Here is a 22,434-nt window from a genome sequence, read left to right as displayed (position 1 = left end):
TTATTATAAAAAAAAATGATAGCATTCCGCTGTCTAAAAAATATTCAGAAGTTACTGTAGTTCATTATTATTTTTTTTAAAAATGTTTGGCTTGTATGATAGGAGTGCGAGTTCATTATTTATTTATTTTTGATGGTGTGTTGTTTAAGACAACTTCATTGAATGCACAAATAGGATGAAGCAATACTAATTCAATCTGATTGACTACATAATATCAAAGGCAAACTCTTATTATTTGTCCATTTTAGTTCCATTTGAATATCAATACTAATTCCATCCTTGATCATCATGTTCAAACCCTTTCAGGTTATATCCATATCTATTTATCTAAAATGAGCTACTTGATTGATATCTTAGAATTGAGTTTGTATTTTGTAATATTGTTAATATATAATTGGACAAGATTTTTTTCTCCTCCTTCATGGATTCACACAGCAAGCATCGTGTGTTCATGTAGGTCCCATCTTTTCCAAAAATAATGGTGGTCTCATTATTTTCTGAATATAGTGGGTCCTACATGTGCACATGGTGTTTGGATTTGGAATGAATTATTGCATTTTGGTCCATTATTAACAAATAAATAGATGAAGTATTGCATTTTGGAATGAATTATGGTGCCGGACACTACAATCTTTCCAAAATCTACACCCTGGCCTATTAGGGATCTTCGATAAAATATTGCTATGTATTTGTGATTTTAGTAGCTTGTGTATAGAAAAAATTTCAGGCCTTGCATGTTATCCTACTGGGTATGATATGATTTGGGTACTTACTTTCTAGGTTAGCTTTACTCTATAATTAACCCAAATAAAAAAATGATTTCGCAATTGAGCTCTTTATCTGTGGTTCCCTCTCTTCTTTTTCTTCTCCTTGCTTTCATTTTTCTGCTCGCTTTTCTCTTTCCATATGTGCATGTGAAAAGGAAAATTCCTTTAAAAAACTTCTTTTTTCCCTACAATTAATGTCCTTTTGAGCCCCATGGTTTGTTTTCCTTTGGGGAATCTTTTTGTGCTATGTTCTGTTTCTGTACTTTGAAGTTTGAATAAAAATCTGAATGACATTGAGGAATCCCTGTCTTATTGTGAAAGAGTCTTGCATAAATCACACCGGAGTGCTACTTTGTAGAATTGCTAAAGCCAACATGTGTTTTTTATGTTAAATTGTGGTGAAGTTCCAGATTTCTTTTTGAAGATACACAGAATAAATGTGTACTTTGCAGTTGATGCATGTAAACATAACTGAAATGCACTTTCTAATTTCAATTTTGTTTATTAGTTGTGTGTTAAAATTAGTTTTGTATGCTTTTGTTTGTGTGTTTTCTATATATATATATATTTAAAAATTTATTGTTGTTAATTTCATATATGGTTGACAGTTTATAACAGACCAGCTAGATACACATTCGTAAGGATGCACCATGGTCTAGAAAGAAATAGAAGATTGTAGTTGGATTTACAAAGGGATGTCAGCAGAAATTGAATCTCCCTATATATGTTTTGATGTGTGCATATATATGTTTTTCACAAATGCATCAACATATTAGGCCAATATAGGAATTTTGGCCATAATTGATGATGTTATATTAAACTAGGTTTGTTTCATTGAATAGCAGAGTTGTTTCTATACTATGGTTGTTACGACTTTCATTTACTTTAATGGTATCTCAATGATTTTACTTTACCTGCGGATGCTGCTTGAAAAATCTAGATTCATTGATGGCATCTAATTACAGTTTGATCATTGTGTTACTGTATTTAGTTCTATTCTTTTGTAAGATTGTTCTAGAATTTTAAGAGAAATACTTTTGATTAAAGAAATGCTTAATTTGATTTCATATTTATTCTCGCAGATCCTCGTGACGATCTCAACGGGATGGATGTAGCAAGAAAGGTTTGTATTTTTTTTCCAGGAATTTGTTGACCCCTGCCCTCCTTCCATAAAATCACCTGCATTTAGCTGAGGTGAAACTAATTTCAAGAAAGTATTCTGTTTGAGGATACATCATAAACATATTTTTACTAAATGGTACACATTTGCGGAAGGCTTAGTTCTATTATTAACTTTAATGTTTTACTTGTGTAATGTGACACCTAGTGTGTTGTACAGATTGGAAGAATTTGATTAGTGACAAGTGTGCAGCAACTGTTATACTACTCAATTTGGAGTAGTTCTGGCTTATAAACAAAAATTATGGTTTGACTGGCATTCTAGCAACTGAGATCTCCTACTTGTTTCCTGTTTGACTTGTGCAAAATATGAAGCAATCTCAATATTGTTCAGAGTGATGATATCCTTGAAGTAGTTGATTTGCAAGTTTAAAAAATCTAGTAGTTCTTGTTCAATGGGCAATCCTCTAACTTCAAAACTAATTCAAATTATTATTTTTATCCTCTTCTGATGAAACCTTGTCACTAATGAAGTAGATAATACAAAACACTACGTAGTTTTATTTGAGATAGTTTTAAGATATGTTGCAATATGTCATGTATTGATCACTAGTTTTTCTATTTGAAGACAGGCTTTGATCCTTGCTCGACTTCTTGGTCAGCGGATTGACTTGGACAACATAAAGGTTTGGACATTGAGATGATATACTTGTATATCTCCACTTTCAAATCAAGTATGACCAGATTTATATGTAGTTTCTACTAATCTTGTAGGTTGAAAGCTTGTATCCTGAAGAAATGGGACCAAATATAATGCATGTTGAAGATTTTTTGGCGAATGGCCTTCCACTGCTCGATAAAGGCATCCAAGAGAGGGTTGAAAGGGCTTCTTCAAATGGCAATGTGCTCCGTTATATTTGTGTGATTGAGGACTCAAGGTACTTTACATTTCTGTTTCAATCAAGTCTTGGAAGTTTGCTATATTTTCAAACACATATTTGTGTTCATTCAGCAGAGTAGCAGTCATGTGGGTAGATGAGCAAGATGGGGAAGCAATTGAGCTTGCCTTCATGTGGGTAGATGCCATGCAGGTTATGACAACAGGACGGAGGGTAACAATTGAGTATCATGGCAATGGTTATATTTTCACTGTTAATCAGGCTGGTGTGGAGGGGCAAGTAAAATCAAACAGTATGGAAAGAGGGATGATTTCGCCTGACACATATATTGTCTTTCAAGCATCGAACTCCAGTGGAATGAAGGTAATTTATCATTCTTGCAGTATGCTTACTTGCCTTCCCATTTTCTTGCTGGATGTTATTTTCTTTTTGTTTCCATTGTATATTTTTCTTTTTCTGTTCATCTTTTCCTTAATGAGGATGTGCCACGACCCAAACCCAGCCCTATGGGTTTAGCACCGTAACCGGCCAGTAATCCGAGATTACCGAAGGCCTGCAGAACAGTAGAACAGTAAAACAGAGTACAGGGCCTGGCGGAAGCCAAAGCAGTAAATAAACAATGTCCAATGAGCTGTGACAGTCTGTATGCAAAAAGACTTTTCACATATATATACATAACCAGTACAGGACAGTATGCACATTATTTACAATCATTCAGACTAGGGACTCCATCCCTTACATAATAGTACAGTAAACATTCGGTCTATACAAACAGTAAGACAGTATAGAAGGGGGAATTCTAAAACACCCCTAAGCCTTAGCATGATAGGCTCGGAACCTCGCAGTGAGGCACATAGGCTGGCTGACAAAACTGGAGTAACCCTGACGCTCCTAGCCGCGGTCTGGTGCTTGAACACCTACATATATATATGAGCAGTGAGCTAAAGCCCAGCGAATAACATAATGCGTAAAGGGGTTAAGAATGAATGTCCTTACAGTAATGAAAACAATTCATTAAATCAGTATTTCAGTCGTTCAGTCAGTACAGTCATATGTGGTACATCCATTAGCATAACAGTACAGTAAACAGTAGGTCTTAAAAGACCGAGCAGCAAATGATGGCCATCAGTCAGTATCAGTAGTGGTTCCAACGAGGGAACCGATAGAGAATTCTGTCACAGTAACAGTAAACAGTGGGTGCTAAGGATGCCACAATACAGTTCAGAATATAGGACATACATTCATTCAGTTAACAGTAATCAGTTCAGAAAACAGTACAGTTCAGTTGTTCAGAAAATAATCATTTTTGAACATATCTTTACACAATCGTTACTCACAGAGTTCTGGGCTACAGTAAGCTAGAGCGTGCCTCCCCAGTCGCCAACCCTATATAGTTAACAGATTGAACACACTAAGCTACACAGCTGGGAAAGATAATAACTTAATCCCTAATTTGCCTCGGTGTGTTCTACATCTATATCCTCAATAAAATGTCTTAAACTAGGCCTAAGAATGCCTAGGATGGGATGAGGATGCAAAGATGCACTTTTAAAAGCATTTTCAGAATTTTCAGAAAACAGAGGTCATGCTCGAGCGGACATGCAGACAAAGGTACCCGCTCGAGCGTATAATTACCCGCTCGAGCGTTCTGCAAAAACAGTCAAAAGTGCTGGATGGGTGGAATCTCCGCTCGACGGACGCTCGACGCCCGCTCGAGCTTGAGACACACGACTCCGCTCGAGCGCCCAATCCTCAGCTCGAGCGGACTGTAAAACAGTGCAGAGAAATACTGGATGCTCGGATTCTCCGCTCGAGTGCCAATTTCCCCGCTCGAGCGGGAGTGCAAAATCTGGGAATTCCAGATTGCACCTCCAAGCCAAAACCAGGTTTAAATGCATCAAAACCGATCCTCTTGGGTTGAATTTCCAGAAAACACTTGTAAACATATAGAATGACATGGTTCAAAGCTCGATTTTAAGAAATCAAAGCCCAAGGGTGTTTAATTCAAACTCAATTTCAAACCATTTTCATGAACAATGTGAACATGCAAACATGCATGAATTCAAATCAATTCAAAGCTTCAATTTGATGCTCTAAGGAGCCAATTGATCCAAAAACAAGTTGAAAACATGGACCATTACAAACTTATGGACATGCATGTGACAATTAGCCATGAACTCAACTCAAAATCCCACAATACTAACATGCATGCATGAATTATGCTCTATTTCAACATGCTAGAACTAAATCATGGCTCAATTCTCAATTTAGACATGAATCATGCAAGAACAAGATAAAAAAGAGGGCAATTACTCTACCTTAAGTCTCCAATGCAAGACTAGGAGCTCATTTATGAAACCAATACTTCAATTACCAAGCAATTCTTCAAGATGAATCCAAGATCAACTCAATTCTCTCTCTCTCTCTACTTGGTCGGTTGAGTCTAAGGGATGAGCTGATGAAATGTGTACGTATGAGTGCAATGAGGCTTCAAGATGTTATATATTGAGTGGCCACTAAGGCTAGTTTGGTAATTAAGTCAAACTTATGCAATTGATCAATATTTAATCTAATTTAGTCATACCTAATCAAGTTTTCAGGTAGATACACCATAAATTCACATTAATTATGAGGATCATAAAACATCAATCAATTCCCGGTTCGGCCGCCGATAAGGCCTTCAATTAGCAGTTTAAACATAAAACGTGAACAGATCAAATAATCAATCAAACAGATAGAATACAAATTAACATACATACTCAGTCGATTCAGTTCCAGTTTTCAGTCAGTCAGTTCAATTCAGTACTTTAATCAGTTCAGTTATCAGTCATAATCAGTTCAGTTTAACGGTAATCAGTGTTTATCAGTAAGCAGTGGTGAGGGTTATTACAGGATGGCCTTCTTCAGATCTTTGTACACGTGGTTGTGAAAGTTCACTACCCTATTCTTATGCTCAGTTACTGTTAACCTGCATCCTGCATGTGGGAGAATGCCTTTTTGTGCATGCCACAATGCAGATGCATTCTAATTAAACACTAGATCACTAATGTCTTCTATAGTACAATTAATGATTCTTTGAACTCTAGATCGTCAATGGGCCTGAAGTGTTAAGCAAATTTGTTGGTGAAACTGAGAAGAATGTGAGAGATTTATTTGCTGATGCTGAACAGGACCAGAGAACTCAAGGTAAGAGGGCTACACTGGCTAAAGTTACTTTTGGTCGTTCCCTTTTATGTCTAATGCTTTCATTTCTTCTTTTCAAGGGATCAAAGTGACTTGCATGTTATCATATTTGATGAAATTGATGCAATTTGTAAGGTAGGAGCTCTCAAAATTTTAGTTGAATGTTTCTCACTGTTTCTTGAAATTGTGGGTTGGCAGAACAATTAGCTGCTATTATTTGGCATGGGGTCGCTGAGTATAAGTTTTGGTGGTTATATAATGAATGGAATTTTTTGGGTTCTCTTCCCTTTTGCTTTTCCTATGAAGAAAAAGAGTTTTGTTGAAGTGCACATTCAACTGTTGCTTCATCATAAAAGAACTGTTGAGTAATGATTTGAATGTTTGATTTTTAGATTGAGCAAACAATCCGAATCCTGAAATAAATGTTTTTACATTATATCAATGTAGTCCAGAGAACGTCATACTTTCGAGAGCTTGTCTGACAAGTCTTGTTAACATTCACACTTCTGAGGACTTGCATTTGCCAACAACTAGTTTTTAATTTCATTGCTCAATCTGCAAATTAGGTCCCAACGTCTATTTTGATTTAGTTGATGTTATTAAATATTTTTCATGATAGGTCAAGTTTATGAATTGTCCAAAAAGGCCTTTTGATTTTGAGTCAAGTTTGTTAAGATACTTGTACTTTGTAGCTAATAATTGATTAGTATTTTTGATAACTGTCTTTTACTATTGGATTTATTTATGTTTTCAGTGTTCTAATGAGCCATGTAATTGTTAGCCATTCTGCAATCTCTTCTGGTGTTATGTTATCCAATAAATTAAGATAATTTGTTATTGCTATAACAGTTTGATTATTTGGTTATGCAATTTATTCTTTGGCTTGCTCTTGCAGTCAAGAGGTTCAACTAGAGACGGTATTGGAGTTCATGATAGCATTGTCAACCAGCTCCTAACAAAGGTTGGTTTAACTGTATTTCACCTTCTCTGTAATATTAGTAGGAAAATGTCACTATGGTAAAGGTACACCAGGCTAACAAATTTCAGGAACTGATTGAAAATTACTTGCTGTTTAGATAGATGGTGTTGAGTCACTGAACAATGTTTTGCTGATTGGGATGGGGCCATTATTGAAAAGTGGATCAAAAGTTCACGAACCAGACGAGCACCCTCCCCAACATATTTCTTAACAAGTTCACGAAGCTAAATTGTACAAGACTACTTGGCAGTATGAGCATTTTTGGGAGGATTAAATATTTTTGGATGGATGTGAATGGATAACAAATATTAGTAGTTTTATTTGTTGATAGCTGCGCATGGATAACAAATAGTTATGTTTCAAATTGTTATGCTAGATGGATGTGACTTGTGAATGAAAACTTAGAATAGTTGTATTGTGTTGAATGTTAATGAATTATGTATTGTGTCGAATGTTAATGATTCAGTTAATTTGAATGATGCTTTAAAATTATAGGTTTATTATGGATTGAATGAATTATTAGGAATTACAGGTGCATTGTTTTCCTGCTTTGGCAACCAATTTATTAGTCGCGACATCCAAAATAATTTTTTTTCGCAAAAAATGACAATTGCCGACCAAGAGTCTTGGTCGCAAAAAATACATCTATTGTCGACCAAAACAGCTCTTGGTCGTGGAAACTCACTTTTGCCGACCAAAAGTTTTGGTCGCGAAAAGTAAAAATTGGCGACCAATTTTTTTGGTCGCGAAATGTGACAATTGGCGATTAAGAAATTTGGTCGGAAAAATATCACTTTTCGCGACCAAAGTGTTTTGGCGACAAAATAAATTAGTCGCGGTAATTAAATATTTAGCAACAAAAAATTTAGTCGGCAAATCCAACTTTTGCCGACCAACTACAATTTTGGTCGCGAATTACTTTTGCCGACCCTCAATTGGCGACCAAAGTAGCGACCAAAAAAATTGGTCGCGGATAACTTTTGCCGACCAAAAATTGACTTTTAGCGACCAATTTTTTTGTTGCCAAAAGTGTTCATTCTTGTAGTGGATAAGACAACATTTTGTCACCAAAAATCCTCATTTTCGTCACCAAATAATTATTCAATACCATATTTATAATTTTAGTTGACGAATACATTTGTCACACATGTTGATCATTGATGAGAAAATAATTTCATCACAATAAGATGTAAAGGTGACGAAATTTTTCGTCTCCAAAAGTCAGACATGGGTGACGAAATATATTTCGTAACAAAAATATGTACACGTGACGAAATTTTTAATCACCAAACAACAAAATCAATGAAAACTTTCATATATAAGCTGCGATAAATTTTGTCACAAAAAATATTTATTAGTGACGAATAATCACTTTGTCATAATAACAAGTATAGATGACGAAAAAATTCGTCACTAAACTTGTTCCATATTTTATATTTCATTTTAAATTATTATTTCACAAATATGCCTGCTCATATCCCAATCGCCTTCTAAATGTACTAAGAAATTCACTAGCTAATATACACTACTCCACACAAAAAATTCGCTAAACAATTTATATTATAAATCAAAATATATCCATGAAAACCATTATAGCAAATCCAAAAATGAACCAACGTGTTGTCCACAAAAAAATAAAATAAAAATAACACTTGATCTTAATTTACAACTAGAACTATGTATCAATTCAAAAAATAAAATAAAATTCAACACTTGATCTTGATTTGCAAGTATGCTTCCAAACATCATCGAAAATCAATCTGCAAAGAAAATAAACAAGGAAAATATTATCAAGGATGTACAGGAAGGATAGCTAGGAGTAGATCTTACTAGACATCCAGAAGTAGAAGGTTTATTACAATTCAAAGCTTGCAAGTCTCTAAATTATGCAAGACAAACATGTGATGTCTTTTGGTAACTTGTTGGTATTTAGGGGATCTTGTTTGTATTTAGTTTTTAGGATGAGGTCATGCCATTTGTATTTCTCTTTGTAAAGGAAATCTGAATTACTTGAGAATTTAGCTTCAAAACTAATAGTGTATATATGTTAGAATTTGCAATGTAATTTGTATTCTATAGAATAAGAAACGAATTTGTAATGATGTTTGGAATTGTATAGAGTTGTAAAATATTACAGGAGATATAGAAATAACATGAGTCTATATATTATTTAATAAAATAACTTTTTACGGTATGCAAATGTATGCAGTGAAAAAACAGAGAAGGGGGGAAAAAATGCTACCAATTGAAAATTGCAAGCAATGATCGATGTCTTTATTTTTATGATGCCTCCTAGGGTACCCTACCCAAGTGTGAAACCAATGATTAGCCAGCCAAACTCCCACCATCTGGAGGTATTGTCATCAACTTAAATAACCAAAATTTCTAGGACCCCATTGGAAGGTTTGTCCCTTGTAGGTATGCTAAGTGATTTCTATTAATATGAAATAGGACCAGACAACAGTAGGTATGCTAAGTGATTTCTATTAATATGATCCATCTTCAACATACACAAAAAAACAATGTTCAATATGGCAATACTGCAATTTTGATGCTAAAAATCTTAGATCAGATAATGTTATAGGCTCACACATTAGCTTGTTACTGTTGATTCCAATTGGATCTACAACATTTGATATGACTACAACTACAAGTGGATATGAGAGGTTGACTTTCTTAAACTGCTATGCTTTAACCAGTATATACTAACAAATATGAGGAAAATGAAAAGATAAAATAAGATAGGCTTACCAAAAAGGTGATCTATGAGTTCATGGGATGCCTCCTCTAAATTATTTATTGAAACCTTATTTTTTAAGAAACTCCATGATGCTTGATGTCATCTTCAAATGCTCCTCACTTGTCTCATTCATCTTCGCTATCACATTGCTTTGTGCTTGAATTTCCTCTTTTTGTGCTTGAATTTCATGTTTCTGTGCTATAAGAGATGACTGCGCCAATCGTTTTGGTGACATTGGTAAGCCATGAAAAGCATAGTACAAAAGCATAAACAACAAATACATAACAACGGATATGTAAAGATATGTATATGGATATATAAAGATAGAATTAATAAAGCATCATTAATGAATATATAGTTACGAGACATAATAACAAAAATTAGATATCATTCATATAGTACCTCATCGTCAACACTTTTAAAGGACTCATCATCAGTATCATGCCTATGATCTGATGGTATGTACTCATCGTAATCTACCTCAACCCTAATATTCTTTCCCTTCTTATTGACATGATTGGGCTGCATAGAACCCATCAAAGAAGCTGTTATACGCTTCACTTGTATAGTATTGATTTTCTTATTATTCTTCTTGATTGTCTTGTTTCTTTCCTTTTCGTACTTCGTTAGCTTCTGTTTCGCTAGAAAACTGTCACGACCCAAACCCGGCCCTATGGGTTTAGCACCGTAATCGGCCAGTAATCCGAGATTACCGAAGGCCTGCTTAACAGTAGTACAGTAAAACAGAGTTCAGGGCCCGGCGGAAGCCAATACAGTAAATAAATAATGTCCATTGAGCTGTGACAGTCTGTATGCCAAAAGATTTTTCATGCATTCATACATACAAACAGTACAGTCTATACAAAATTTACGGTCACACAGTACAGGGACCTAATCCCTTGATAACAGTACAGTTAGTAGCTGACAGTCTATACAGTAATCCAAACAGTATGGAGACAGACGGGGGAAAAACAAAACACCCCAAAGCCATAGCATGGCAACTCGGGACCTCGCAGTGAGGCACAAAGGCTGGCTTGACAAAACTGGAGTCTAACCCACGCTCCTAGCTCCGATCTGGTGGCTGAGCACCTACATATATATATATATATATATAAACAGTAAGCCAAAGCCCAGTGAATAACATAATGCGTAAAGAGGTTAAGAATGAAATGCCCTTACAGTAATGAAAGCAGTTCATTAAACAATACTTCAGTCTTCCAGTCAGAACAGTTATTCAGTCATATGTGGTACATCCATTAGCATAACAGTAAATAGTAGGTCTTAAAGACCGAACAGTAATGATGGCCATCAATCAGTAAACAGTAGTGGTTCTACGAGGGAACCGACAGAGATCTCTGTAACAGTAGCAGTAACAGTATACAACAGTTGCTAAGGATGCCACAATACATTTCAGAATATAGGACATACATTCAAACAATTAACAATAATTACTTCAGAAAACAGTTTCGTTAAACGGTCAGAAAACATTCTTAGTTGAACATATCGTTACACAATTGTTACTCACAGAGTTTGGGCTACAGTATGCTAGAGCGTGTCTCCCCAGTCGCCAACCCTACACAGTTAACAGATTGAACACACTAAGCTACACAGCTGGGAAAGATAATAACGTAATCCCTAATTTGCCTCGGTGTGTTCTACATCTACGCCCTCATGAAGATGTCTTAAACTAGGCCTAAGAATGCCTAGAATGGGATGAGGATGCAAAGATGCACAGTTACAAGCATTTTCAGATTTTTCAGAAAAATAGAGTCCCGCTCGAGCGCGGTTTACCCGCTCGAGCGGACATGCAACAAAGGTACACGCTCGAGCGTCAACTTTCTCGCTCGAGCGTACTGTAAAAGTACTGGATGGGTGAAATCTCCGCTCGACGCCCGCTCGAGCTTGAGACACAAGACTCTGTTCGAGCGCCCAATCATCCGCTCGAGCGGACTGTAAAACAGTGCAGAGAAATACTGGATGCTCGGATTCTCCGCTCGAGCTCCCAATTCCCCGCTCGAGCGGAAGTGCAAAAATCTGGAAAACCCAGATTGCACCTCCAAGCTCAAACCAAGCTTCCACGATTCAAAACTCGACCTCTTGGGCTGAATTTCTAGAAAACATTTGTAAACACATAGAATAACATGATTCAAAGCTCAATTTTGAGAAATCAAAGCCCAAGGGTGTTTAATTCAAACCCAATTTCAAACCATTTTCATGAACATGGAGAACATGCAAACATGCATGAATTCAAATCAATTCAAGGCTTCAATTTGATGTTCTAAGGAGCCAATTGATCTAAAAACAAGTTGAAAACATGGACCATTACAAAATTATGGACATGCATGTGACAATTTGCCATGAACTCAACTCAAAATCCCACAATACTAACATGCATGCATGAATTATGCTCTATTACAACATGCTAGCACTAAATCATGGCTCAATTCTCAATTTTGACATGAATCATGCAAAAACAAGCTCAAACACATCAATAAAGGTTGAATTCTCTTACCTAGAGCTTCAATTACAAGTGTAAAACCACAAATCAACAATCAACTTTGAATTCTCCAAGTTGTCTAAGCCAAATCTTCAAGAACTCAAGATGAACAACTCAATCTCTCACTCTCGCCTCCCTATGGTCGGTTTGTGTGCAAGAAATGTAGCTTAAGAGATGTTTAGAGTCAAGTATGCAAGGCTCTAGCATAACTAGGTAGTGGGCCACTTGGTGGCAAAACGGTAATTACGGCAAACTTTTGCAATTAACTCATTTTAATCTAGTTTAATCATACCTAATCAGTTTTTAGATAAATATACCATAAAATCACATTAATTATGAGGATCATAAAACCTCAATCAATTCCCGATTCAGTCGCCGATAAGGCCTTCAATTAACAGTTAATCAGTCATTAATCGGTAAACAGTTTGAGGGTTGTCACAGTCTCCCCTCCTTATAAAGAGTTTAGTCCTTTAAACTCGAGTTACCTTCGTTCTGGAAGAAAATAGGATTCAGTGGAAACAGTTCAGGATATCTTTTAGCCATGTCATCTTCCCTTTCCCAAGTGGCATACACGCCACTATGGTTTTGCCAGTCGACTTTCACTAGCGGGATCTCTTTGTTTCTCAGTTTCTTGATCCGTCTGTTTACAATCTGTATAGGACGTTTCTCGTAAGTGTAGTCATCACTCAGCACTACACGAGTAGGCTCTATTATATGAAAAGGATCCCGGAGATAGTCTCTCAACATAGAAATGTGGAAGACGTTATGCATATGCTCCATTTCAGGAGGAAGCGCAACTCGATACGCCACCGGATTAATTTTCTCAATAATCTCATATGGTCCGACGTATCTTGGCTCTAACTTGCCTTTGACTCCAAAACGAGTCTGGCCTTTCATTGGTGTCACTTTCACAAAAACGTGATCACCCACTTCATACTCTCTGTCCCGTCTTCTAACATCCGCATAACTTTTCTGTCTACTCTGTGCAGTTTTCAGTCTTTGCTGTATCAGTTTTATCTTTCCAGTCGTCTCATATACGATCTCGGGCCCAAGCAAAGGCCCATCTCCAACTTCTGCCCAGCAAATCGGAGATCTACATTTTCTGCCATACAACGCCTCGAAAGGCGCCATACCAATACTCGAATGGTAGCTGTTGTTGTAGGCGAATTCAGCCAATGACAAATGGCCTTCCCAGTTTCCCTAAAAATCAAGGACACACATTCTCAGTAAATCCTCCAGAGTCTGGATGGTCCTTTCTGACTGGCCATCTGTCTGAGGATGATAAGCACTACTCCGCCTCAGTTCGGTACCCAATGCAGTCTATAGGCTTTGCCAGAACCTCGATGTAAACTTTGAATCTCTATCAGAAACAATAGACACAGGCACTCCATGCAGTCTCACAATTTCATCAATATAGATAACAGCCAATTTGTCCGCATTATAGATTGTCTTGACAGGTAAGAAGTGAGCAGATTTGGTTAGTCTATCAACAATAACCCAAATTGAATCCATACCTTTTCTGGAGCGAGGTAACCCAACGATAAAATCCATCGTGATATGCTCCCATTTCCACTCTAGTATGGGTAGGGGTTGCAATAATCCGGCAGGTCGTTGATGTTCCTTTTTGACTTGTTGGCAATGAAGACATTTGGACACAAAGTCGGCAATTTCTTTCTTCATTCCCAGCCACCAAAAATTCTGTTTCAGATCTTGGTACATTTTCGTATTCCCTGAGTGGATAGACAATTTTGAATTGTGGCCCTCTTGCAGAACTCTTCTTTTCAGTTCAGTGTTATTCGGCACACACAGTCTCTCTTGAAATTTCAGTACATTGTTCTCGAATTTGAAACCCAGTCTCGGCTTAGACTCTTTTTCTTCGATGATCTTTTTCAAGAAGTCATCCTGTTGCTGTTTCCCTTTAATTTCTTTTATCAAGGCTGGTTGAGCAGAAATAGCGGCTAGCGTTCCACCTTGTTCTCTCAAAACAACTTCAATTTCAAATTTTTCAAGGTCACCAAGCAGCTCTTTTTGTCCGGTGAGCAAACAAGCAAAGTTGGCAATTGACTTTCGGCTCAATGCATCGGCAACAGTATTGGCTGTTCCCGGATGGTACAGAATTTGTAGATCGTAGTCTTTGATCAGTTCTAGCCATCTGTGCTGTCTCATATTTAGTTCCTTCTGTGTGAAGAAATATTTTAAGCTCTTGTGGTCGGTGTATACTTCACATGTCGCTCCATACAGATAGTGACGCCAAATTTTCAGTGCAAACACCACCGCAGCAAGTTCCAGATCATGGGTCGGATAGTTCTTTTCGTGCCATCTCAGTTGTCGGGAAGCATAGGCGATTACTCTCTCATTCTGCATTAAAACACATCCCAAACCCTTATGAGAAGCATCACTAAACACAGTGTAACCATCCGTACCTGAAGGTAAGGTCAGAACAGGTGCAGTCACTAATCGAGTTTTCAACTCCTGGAAAGCCGATTCTCTTTGGTCAGTCCAGTCAAATGATATCCCCTTCTGAGTTAGTTGAGTCAATGGTAAAGCAATTTTGGAGAAATCTTTGACAAATCTTCTGTAATATCCAGCCAATCCCAAAAAGCTTCGGACTTCAGTCACATTTGTTGGTCTAGGCCAGTTCACTACAGCTTCAATTTTCTGCGGATCAACAGAAATTCCATTTTTGCTAACAACATGCCCCAAAAACATAACATGGTCAAGTCAAAATTCACATTTAGACAGTTTAGCATACAGTTTCTGTTCTCTTAGGGTCTGCAGGGTAAGTCTCAGATGATGTTCATGTTGTTCTATACTTTTGGAGTAAATCAATATGTCATCAATAAATACTACAATGAAATCATCAAGGTATGGTTTAAAAATTCTGTTCATGAGGTCCATAAAAGCAGCAGGGGCATTCGTGACTCCGAATGGCATAACTAAAAATTTATAATGGCCATACCTCGTTCTAAAAGCAGTTTTATCAATGTCTTCCGGTTTAACCTTCAGTTGATGATACCCCAATCTGAGATCAATCTTGGAAAACACTTGTGCACCCTGTAACTGATCAAATAAATCATCAATATGTGGCAATGGGTATTTATTTTTCACAGTTACCTTGTTCAATTCACGGTAATCAATGCACAGTCTCAGCGAGCCATCTTTCTTCTTTACAAACAAAACCGGTGCACCCCACGGTGAAGTACTGGGCCTGATAAACTTCTTGTCTAACAGTTCTTGCAATTGCACTTTCAACTCCTTCAGTTTAGTTGAGGCCATTCCGTAAGGAGCGTTTGATATCGGCTGTGTACCCGGAATCATATCAACGGTAAATTCAATCTCCCTGTCAATCAAATCCCCTGGCAGATCATCTGGAAATACATTTGGGAATTCCCTGACTATAGGAATACAATTCACATCAGTTTTAACACTATCATCAGTAGACACAGTCAGTACAGAACACAGATACCCTTTACACCCCTTTCTAATTAATTTAACAGCTTTCACTGACGAAATCAAATACGGAGGAGGTACTACTCCACTCCCATTAAACACAAATTCAGGCAAACCAGGTGGACGGAAAACAACTTGCTTGGTCACACAATCAATAGTGGCATCATATTTTTGTATCCAATCCATCCCCAATATTACATCAAAATGATCAATGTTCAATGGTAGTAAATCAATAAACAGATGCATATCCCCAACAATGATTTCACATGCAGGGTATATATAAGCACATGTTATGGATCCTCCTACGGGTGATGATACGGCTAGCAGATAGTTCATGGGTTCTAAGGGTCTATTCAGTTTCCGTGAGAAAGCATGCGATACATAAGAGTGTGTAGACCCCGAATCAATCAATACATATGCATTTTGTGTACAAATAGAGAGGATACCTGACACAACGGTTTCAGTATTTTTCACGTCTCTCGGTACTAGGGCGAACACTCGGCCCTGCCTCATGGGCTCCTTCCCGGTAGCTTTGGGGTTAGGCTTTGGTGCTACAGTTGACGCTGCTGCGCTTGGCGTAGCTTTGCTACTAACTTGCGGAGCGAAGGGACAGTCTCTAACCAGGTGGCCCACTTTGCCACATCTGTAACAGGCTCCGGATATTTTGTGACAAACCCCTTTGTGCTTGTTGCCACATATAGAGCAGGGTGGAATGAACCCATTCCCTTGGCTGGGGCTAGTTGTCGACCTCGTATTCTGTTTCTTGTTGGCCGGGTTGTGCTTGCCTTTCTTGAATTTGAAACCTTGCCTTTTACCATGCCATTCAGTTGTTGGTGTTTCAGATTGTTTCACTGCTGCAATGTTCGACTCGGCCATCAATGCCCGGTCAAGAACACCCACAAAAGTCGGTAGTTTCAAAACACTTATTCGGTCAAGTATTGCAACATTAAGGCCACCCTCAAATTTTCTGGCATTCTTGTAGTCAGTGTCCACCATATGTGGTGCATATCTGGCAAGCTCAGTGAACCTTGCATCATATTCAGCCACAGACATTGTACCCTGTCTTAGTTGTTCGAATTCAGTCACTTTCCTATCCTTGACACACTGTGGGAAGTACTTTTCAAAGAAGGACTCCTTGAACTGAGCCCAAGTCATAACAGTATTTGTATCGCGGATCAACATCCACCACCTTCTAGCTTCTTCTTGTAGGGTGAAGGTAGCTAACAATACTTTATTCGCTTCTGAGCACGGAAACACTTCAAATAGTTTTTCTGTTTCAAGCACCCAAGCTTCAGCCTTTAGCGGTTCCAGTCCTCCCTGAAAGGATGGCGGTTTCATCTTGCTGAATTTATGGGTGAGAGCAATAATATCCCCATCATTCACATTCGCATTAGGTTCCGGCTGTACCGGAGGAGGAGGAGGAGGGGGCTGTTGGTTCTGTTGTTGTTCAAGTCTAGCAGTTATTAGTTCCATCATTCTTTCCATTCTTGCCTCGGTAGATGAGGATTCAGGTTCATTTGCATTGTCCATTTCACTATAAGCAGTTATAACAGTTATAGCAATTGTAACATAAACAGTTGCATATTTAGACAGTTATCACATCAACATGTATTCAGTCATAACATAGCCACACACTTTTCAAGTTCATGAAATGCCCTAATCACTTTTCTAGGACACCCTATAGCTCATTTGGACACGTGTTTGCGGTATGACTCGTTGTTAAGTATCGCAGTGATACCACTCTGTCACGACCCAAACCCGGCCCTATGGGTTTAGCACCGTAACCGGCCAGTAATCCGAGATTACCGAAGGCCTGCTTAACAGTAGTACAGTAAAATAGAGTTCAGGGCCCGGCGGAAGCCAATACAGTAAATAAATAATGTCCATTGAGTTGTGACAGCCTGTATGCCAAAAGATTTTTCATGCATTCATACATACAAACAGTACAGTCTATACAAAATTTACGGTCACACAGTACAGGGACCTAATCCCTTGATAACAGTACAGTTAGTAGCTGACAGTCTATACAGTAATCCAAACAGTATGGAGACAGACGGGGGAAAAACAAAACAACCCAAAGCTATAGCATGGCAACTCGGGACCTCGCAGTGAGGCACAAAGGCTGGCTTGACAAAACTGGAGTCTAACCCACGCTCCTAGCTCCGATCTGGTGGCTGAGCACCTACATATATATATATATATAAATAGTGAGCTAAAGCCCAGTGAATAACATAATGCATAAAGAGGTTAAGAATGAAATGCCCTTACAGTAATGAAAGCAGTTCATTAAACAATACTTCAGTCTTCCAGTCAGAACAGTTATTTAGTCATATGTGGTACATCCATTAGCATAGCAGTAAACAGTTGGTCTTAAAGACCGAACAGTAATGATGGCCATCAATCAGTAAACAGTAGTGGTTCCACGAGGGAACCGACAGAGATCTCTGTAACAGTAGCAGTAACAGTATACAACAGTTGCTAAGGATGCCACAATACATTTCAGAATATAGGACATACATTCAAACAATTAACAATAATTACTTCAGAAAACAGTTTCGTTAAACAGTCAGAAAACATTCTTAGTTGAACATATCTTTACACAATTGTTACTCACAGAGTTTGGGCTACAGTATGCTAGAGCGTGTCTCCCCAGTCGCCAACCCTACACAGTTAACAGATTGAACACACTAAGCTACACAGCTGGGAAAAATAATAACGTAATCCCTAATTTGCCTCGGTGTGTTCTACATCTACGCCCTCATGAAGATGTCTTAAACTAGGCCTAAGAATGCCTAGAATGGGATGAGGATGCAAAGATGCACAGTTACAAGCATTTTCAGATTTTTCAGAAAAATAGAGTCTCACTCGAGCGCGGTTTACCCGCTCGAGTGGACATGCAACAAAGGTACACGCTCGAGCGTCAACTTTCTCGCTCGAGCGTACTGTAAAAGTACTGGATGGGTGAAATCTCCGCTCGACGCCCGCTCGAGCTTGAGACACAAGACTCCGCTCGAGCGCCCAATCATCCGCTCGAGCAGACTGTAAAACAGTGCAGAGAAATACTGGATGCTCGGATTCTCCGCTCGAGCTCCCAATTCCCCGCTCGAGCGGAAGTGCAAAAATCTGGAAAACCCAGATTGCACCTCCAAGCTCAAACCAAGCTTCCACGATTCAAAACTCGACCTCTTGGGCTGAATTTCCAGAAAACATTTGTAAACACATAGAATAACATGATTCAAAGCTCAATTTTGAGAAATCAAAGCCCAAGGGTGTTTAATTCAAACCCAATTTCAAACCATTTTCATGAACATGGAGAACATGCAAACATGCATGAATTCAAATCAATTCAAGGCTTCAATTTGATGCTCTAAGGAGCCAATTGATCCAAAAACAAGTTGAAAACATGGACCATTACAAAATTATGGACATGCATGTGACAATTTGCCATGAACTCAACTCAAAATCCCACAATACTAACATGCATGCATGAATTATGCTCTATTACAACATGCTAGTACTAAATCATGGCTCAATTCTCAATTTTGACATGAATCATGCAAAAACAAGCTCAAACACATCAATAAAGGTTGAATTCTCTTACCTAGAGCTTCAATTACAAGTGTAAAACCACAAATCAACAATCAACTTTCAATTCTCCAAGTTGTCTAAGCCAAATCTTCAAGAACTCAAGATGAACAACTCAATCTCTCACTCTCGCCTCCCTATGGTCGGTTTGTGTGCAAGAAATGGAGCTTAAGAGATGTTTAGAGTCAAGTATGCAAGGCTCTAGCATAACTAGGTAGTGGGCCACTCGGTGGCAAAACGGTAATTACGGCAAACTTTTGTAATTAACTCATTTTAATCTAGTTTAATCATACCTAATCAGTTTTCAGATAAATATACCATAAAATCACATTAATTATGAGGATCATAAAACCTCAATCAATTCCCGATTCGGCCGCCGATAAGGCCTTCAATTAGCAGTTAATCAGTCATTAATCGGTAAACAGTATGAGGGTTGTCACAAAAACCTAGTTAAATATAAAGCAGAATATTTACTTGAAGAGACAAAGCAAAATATAACTTAAGCATGTAATGCATAAAAAACATATGTCCATATAGAAAACACAAAACAAAAACTACATATCATAATCTATATTAGGATCCATATCATGATCCATATCATCATCAAGTATGTCAAGTTCTTCATCTTCTTCGTCATCTTTACCCTCTCGTATTGTTTCATTTGAAAAATATTTCAAGGTGTTAGCAATATGTGTTGTTTATTTGAGTCATGACTCTTGTCTATGATTACTAGTATATTATTTGCTCAAAAAAATCCCAATCACTAATTTATTTTCTTGAATAAGTAATATATTCCATTCAAATGTCTACACAAATCAGTACAACCAGGGTAGTCCTCACTCGATCCTTTTGATGAGATAACCAAAGGCTTTTCTGAACCATGGACACGGCAAAACAAATTATTTAACCAATAATTCATAATGGTACATCGAAAGATATACATGAAAGAAACTACACAGACATTAATACCACCTACAAGCAAAACAAGAAGAACAAAATCTGTCGCAAGGAAAAAGCACTACATAATAGTAGCATACCTTGTCCTGACACATTTCTGCCTCTATGAGAGAAACAAGCTGCAATAATAGAAAAGAGAGGAAAAATTAACATCTGAAGAAATGATTATGAGATTAAGCAATTAGTATGAATCTAGTAGTAAATTTAAGTATTTATGTAGAAATGGTCAAAAACTTTCATAAAGAAACTTTGACAAATGAAATCTAACATGCACCCAAGGAACAACTACTTATTGGCAAGTAAAATATTGCCATGTGTCCAATAGTTTCAATTCACGGTTACACAAATGGCTGAAACACATGTGTCAAAATGATGCAGTTTTAAAGATAATAAGCGGGCTAATTAAAATAAGCCACTTTAGCACATGGGACCTATAGGAAAGGGAAATAAATATTTCTTCTAATCAAATTGAGCTACATGTCTTCAAATAAATATTTGATTTTTGTCTCTTTAAATAAAGGGGTTGGCCGATGTGAGTTATTTAACACATGTAGACTTGTATACAAAAACAGTTTCTCAATCAACACTGATTTACATTCTATTGACTGAGACCTATAAAATGATATGAGTAAGCTACATACCTATGGCCGCTGATGGAGTTATTGGGAAGTCAGAAAGCACACCATCCACAGAGAAGTTTCCATTGTCAATAAAAGATAGATACTCAGCTACAGGGTTATAACTGAAATTGTAGGTAAAAGGTACGTCATTTGCAAAATCTAACGCAAAAACTTCTAGACCTTCTTTATGAGCATCCAAAACAACTGAGGTATGCGGCTGTAAATATAGATTACCTATAGGCCATATATAAAACTTGGGAACAAGAATTCCGGAAGCAAATGTCTTGATAAATGTCAAATTACTTAATAGAAAACCAGAAGTTTGGTTAATAGAATCCTTTGGTGCAGGTATGGATTTGGGACTATTATGGCCGCCGAAAACATGCCTTGATGAATGATTTGGACAAAACGCTTGATGATGCCAACATACAAATGGATCAGGATGTGAGTCTTTTTCTGTTATGCCACTTATCATCTTTTTAATTTAATACCTCTGTGTCTGCTATAGGAAAATTAGTTTAGCATCTAAAACCAGGTTTACATTTGATGCGCTTTGGTTGATAAATTATGGATGTAGCTACTGTGTGTATATTTATTTGATGTAAAAAGTCATGTTCTATGCTTTTAAGCTTATGCCCTCTGTTAATATTGAGCACTTCTCTAGTTGTTAGTCATACAAGCATCTGTTATTATCTAAAAGCAAGTTCCAATTGTTTAAGAAACAAATCCTTCATGTTCCTCTGTAATTGCTTTTTGGTTTGAGGTAAGTTTGATAAATGAAGCTCTTCAATTATTTAGTCTCTTATTTTTGGCAGCATCAAATTGTTAAGAGTTTCTGGTGTTTATGTTCTATCTGCTTTAAGGTACTAAAGTTGGTTGAAAAGTACTATAATTATGCATTACTGTATTTAGATTAATGTTTATCCTTGTTAACAAGACAGCACCTACATTAGGATCAACAGTCCGTCCTTACCACATCATAAGCTGCACATTGACATGATGAACTTACTAACCATTTGATGTATGAAGTATGAGCAGGGCGGAGGCAGATTTCAACAATTCTGATGCCAAAAAAATTGATGTTGGGCAGTGATGAGAAAAGTTTTTTAGAGACTGATTATGCTAAGATTTTGTTGCAACTAGTGGGCAAAACAATAGAGTTTAAGGGTTTGTTTGGATACAAGAGAAGGGGAAGAGTTTAGGGCTATGATTTTACAAAGAGAGGCAAGAGTTTGGAGCTGTGATAGTACGACCGTGAATATTAATAAGCAGTTGATTTCAATGATGTGTAGTGGTTAGAGTTGAAAGATTTAAAAGGAAAGGTTTAAGGTTGGTAAGATATGATTTTGGGTTAGGAGAAATGATGAGGTAGATATGGTTTTGGGGGTTTAAATGCTAACTCATTGCAGTAGAGAAGCAGAAGTATAAATTGGGTAGCACACATAGATTCACGTAGGATTGGGTCCAACTATACATGGACTTTTAAGAGCTCCTAAACTATTCCTATTTGGAAACTACGAATTTGACAGGCATAATCTATCTGAATTTACTAAAACTTAGATTGAAGACCCAAAAAAGTGTGTTTGAGCCATCATGACCACTACAAATATTCCACCTGGCTTCTAAGAATATAAGGAG

At 37.4% G+C, this 22,434-nt stretch overlaps 1 protein-coding gene across 6 annotated transcripts; it reads left to right on the top strand.

Annotated features, from left to right (window-relative positions):
• The first annotated feature begins 646 nt into the window (after positions 1–646).
• LOC145807642 (vesicle-fusing ATPase-like) lies at positions 647–7,489 on the top strand. Of its 6 annotated transcripts, none has more exons than XM_082906199.1 (6): positions 647–1,890; positions 2,519–2,572; positions 2,661–3,148; positions 5,845–6,103; positions 6,864–6,929; positions 7,045–7,489. In XM_082906199.1, exons 1-3 carry the CDS (start codon positions 1,873–1,875, stop codon positions 2,904–2,906), a joined length of 318 nt encoding a protein of 105 aa, XP_082762325.1. In that variant the 5' UTR covers positions 647–1,872; the 3' UTR covers positions 2,907–3,148; positions 5,845–6,103; positions 6,864–6,929; positions 7,045–7,489. The 6 variants fall into 6 exon arrangements, with proteins under 6 accessions (XP_082762325.1, XP_082762323.1, XP_082762324.1 ...); XM_082906197.1 differs by having other exon boundaries at positions 708–1,890; positions 5,872–6,103; positions 7,045–7,442; XM_082906198.1 differs by having other exon boundaries at positions 708–1,890; positions 2,515–2,572; positions 5,872–6,103; positions 7,045–7,442.
• The last annotated feature ends 14,945 nt before the right edge of the window (positions 7,490–22,434 follow it).

This window comes from Camellia sinensis, chromosome 14 (assembly GCF_055761805.1).
Source record: "Camellia sinensis isolate YWXY chromosome 14, ASM5576180v1, whole genome shotgun sequence".
Classification (NCBI taxonomy): Eukaryota; Viridiplantae; Streptophyta; class Magnoliopsida; order Ericales; family Theaceae; genus Camellia; species Camellia sinensis.
This window is presented reverse-complemented; position numbering and strand designations above follow the sequence as displayed.

Excerpts from the sequence above, each read along its gene's own strand:
- LOC145807642 (XM_082906195.1), top strand. The coding sequence starts at position 2,912 with ATGTGGGTAGATGAGCAAGATGGGGAAGCAATTGAGCTTGCCTTCATG. Across the intron at positions 3,149-5,871 it reads CGAACTCCAGTGGAATGAAG|ATCGTCAATGGGCCTGAAGT; the intron begins GTAATTTATCAT and ends TTTGAACTCTAG.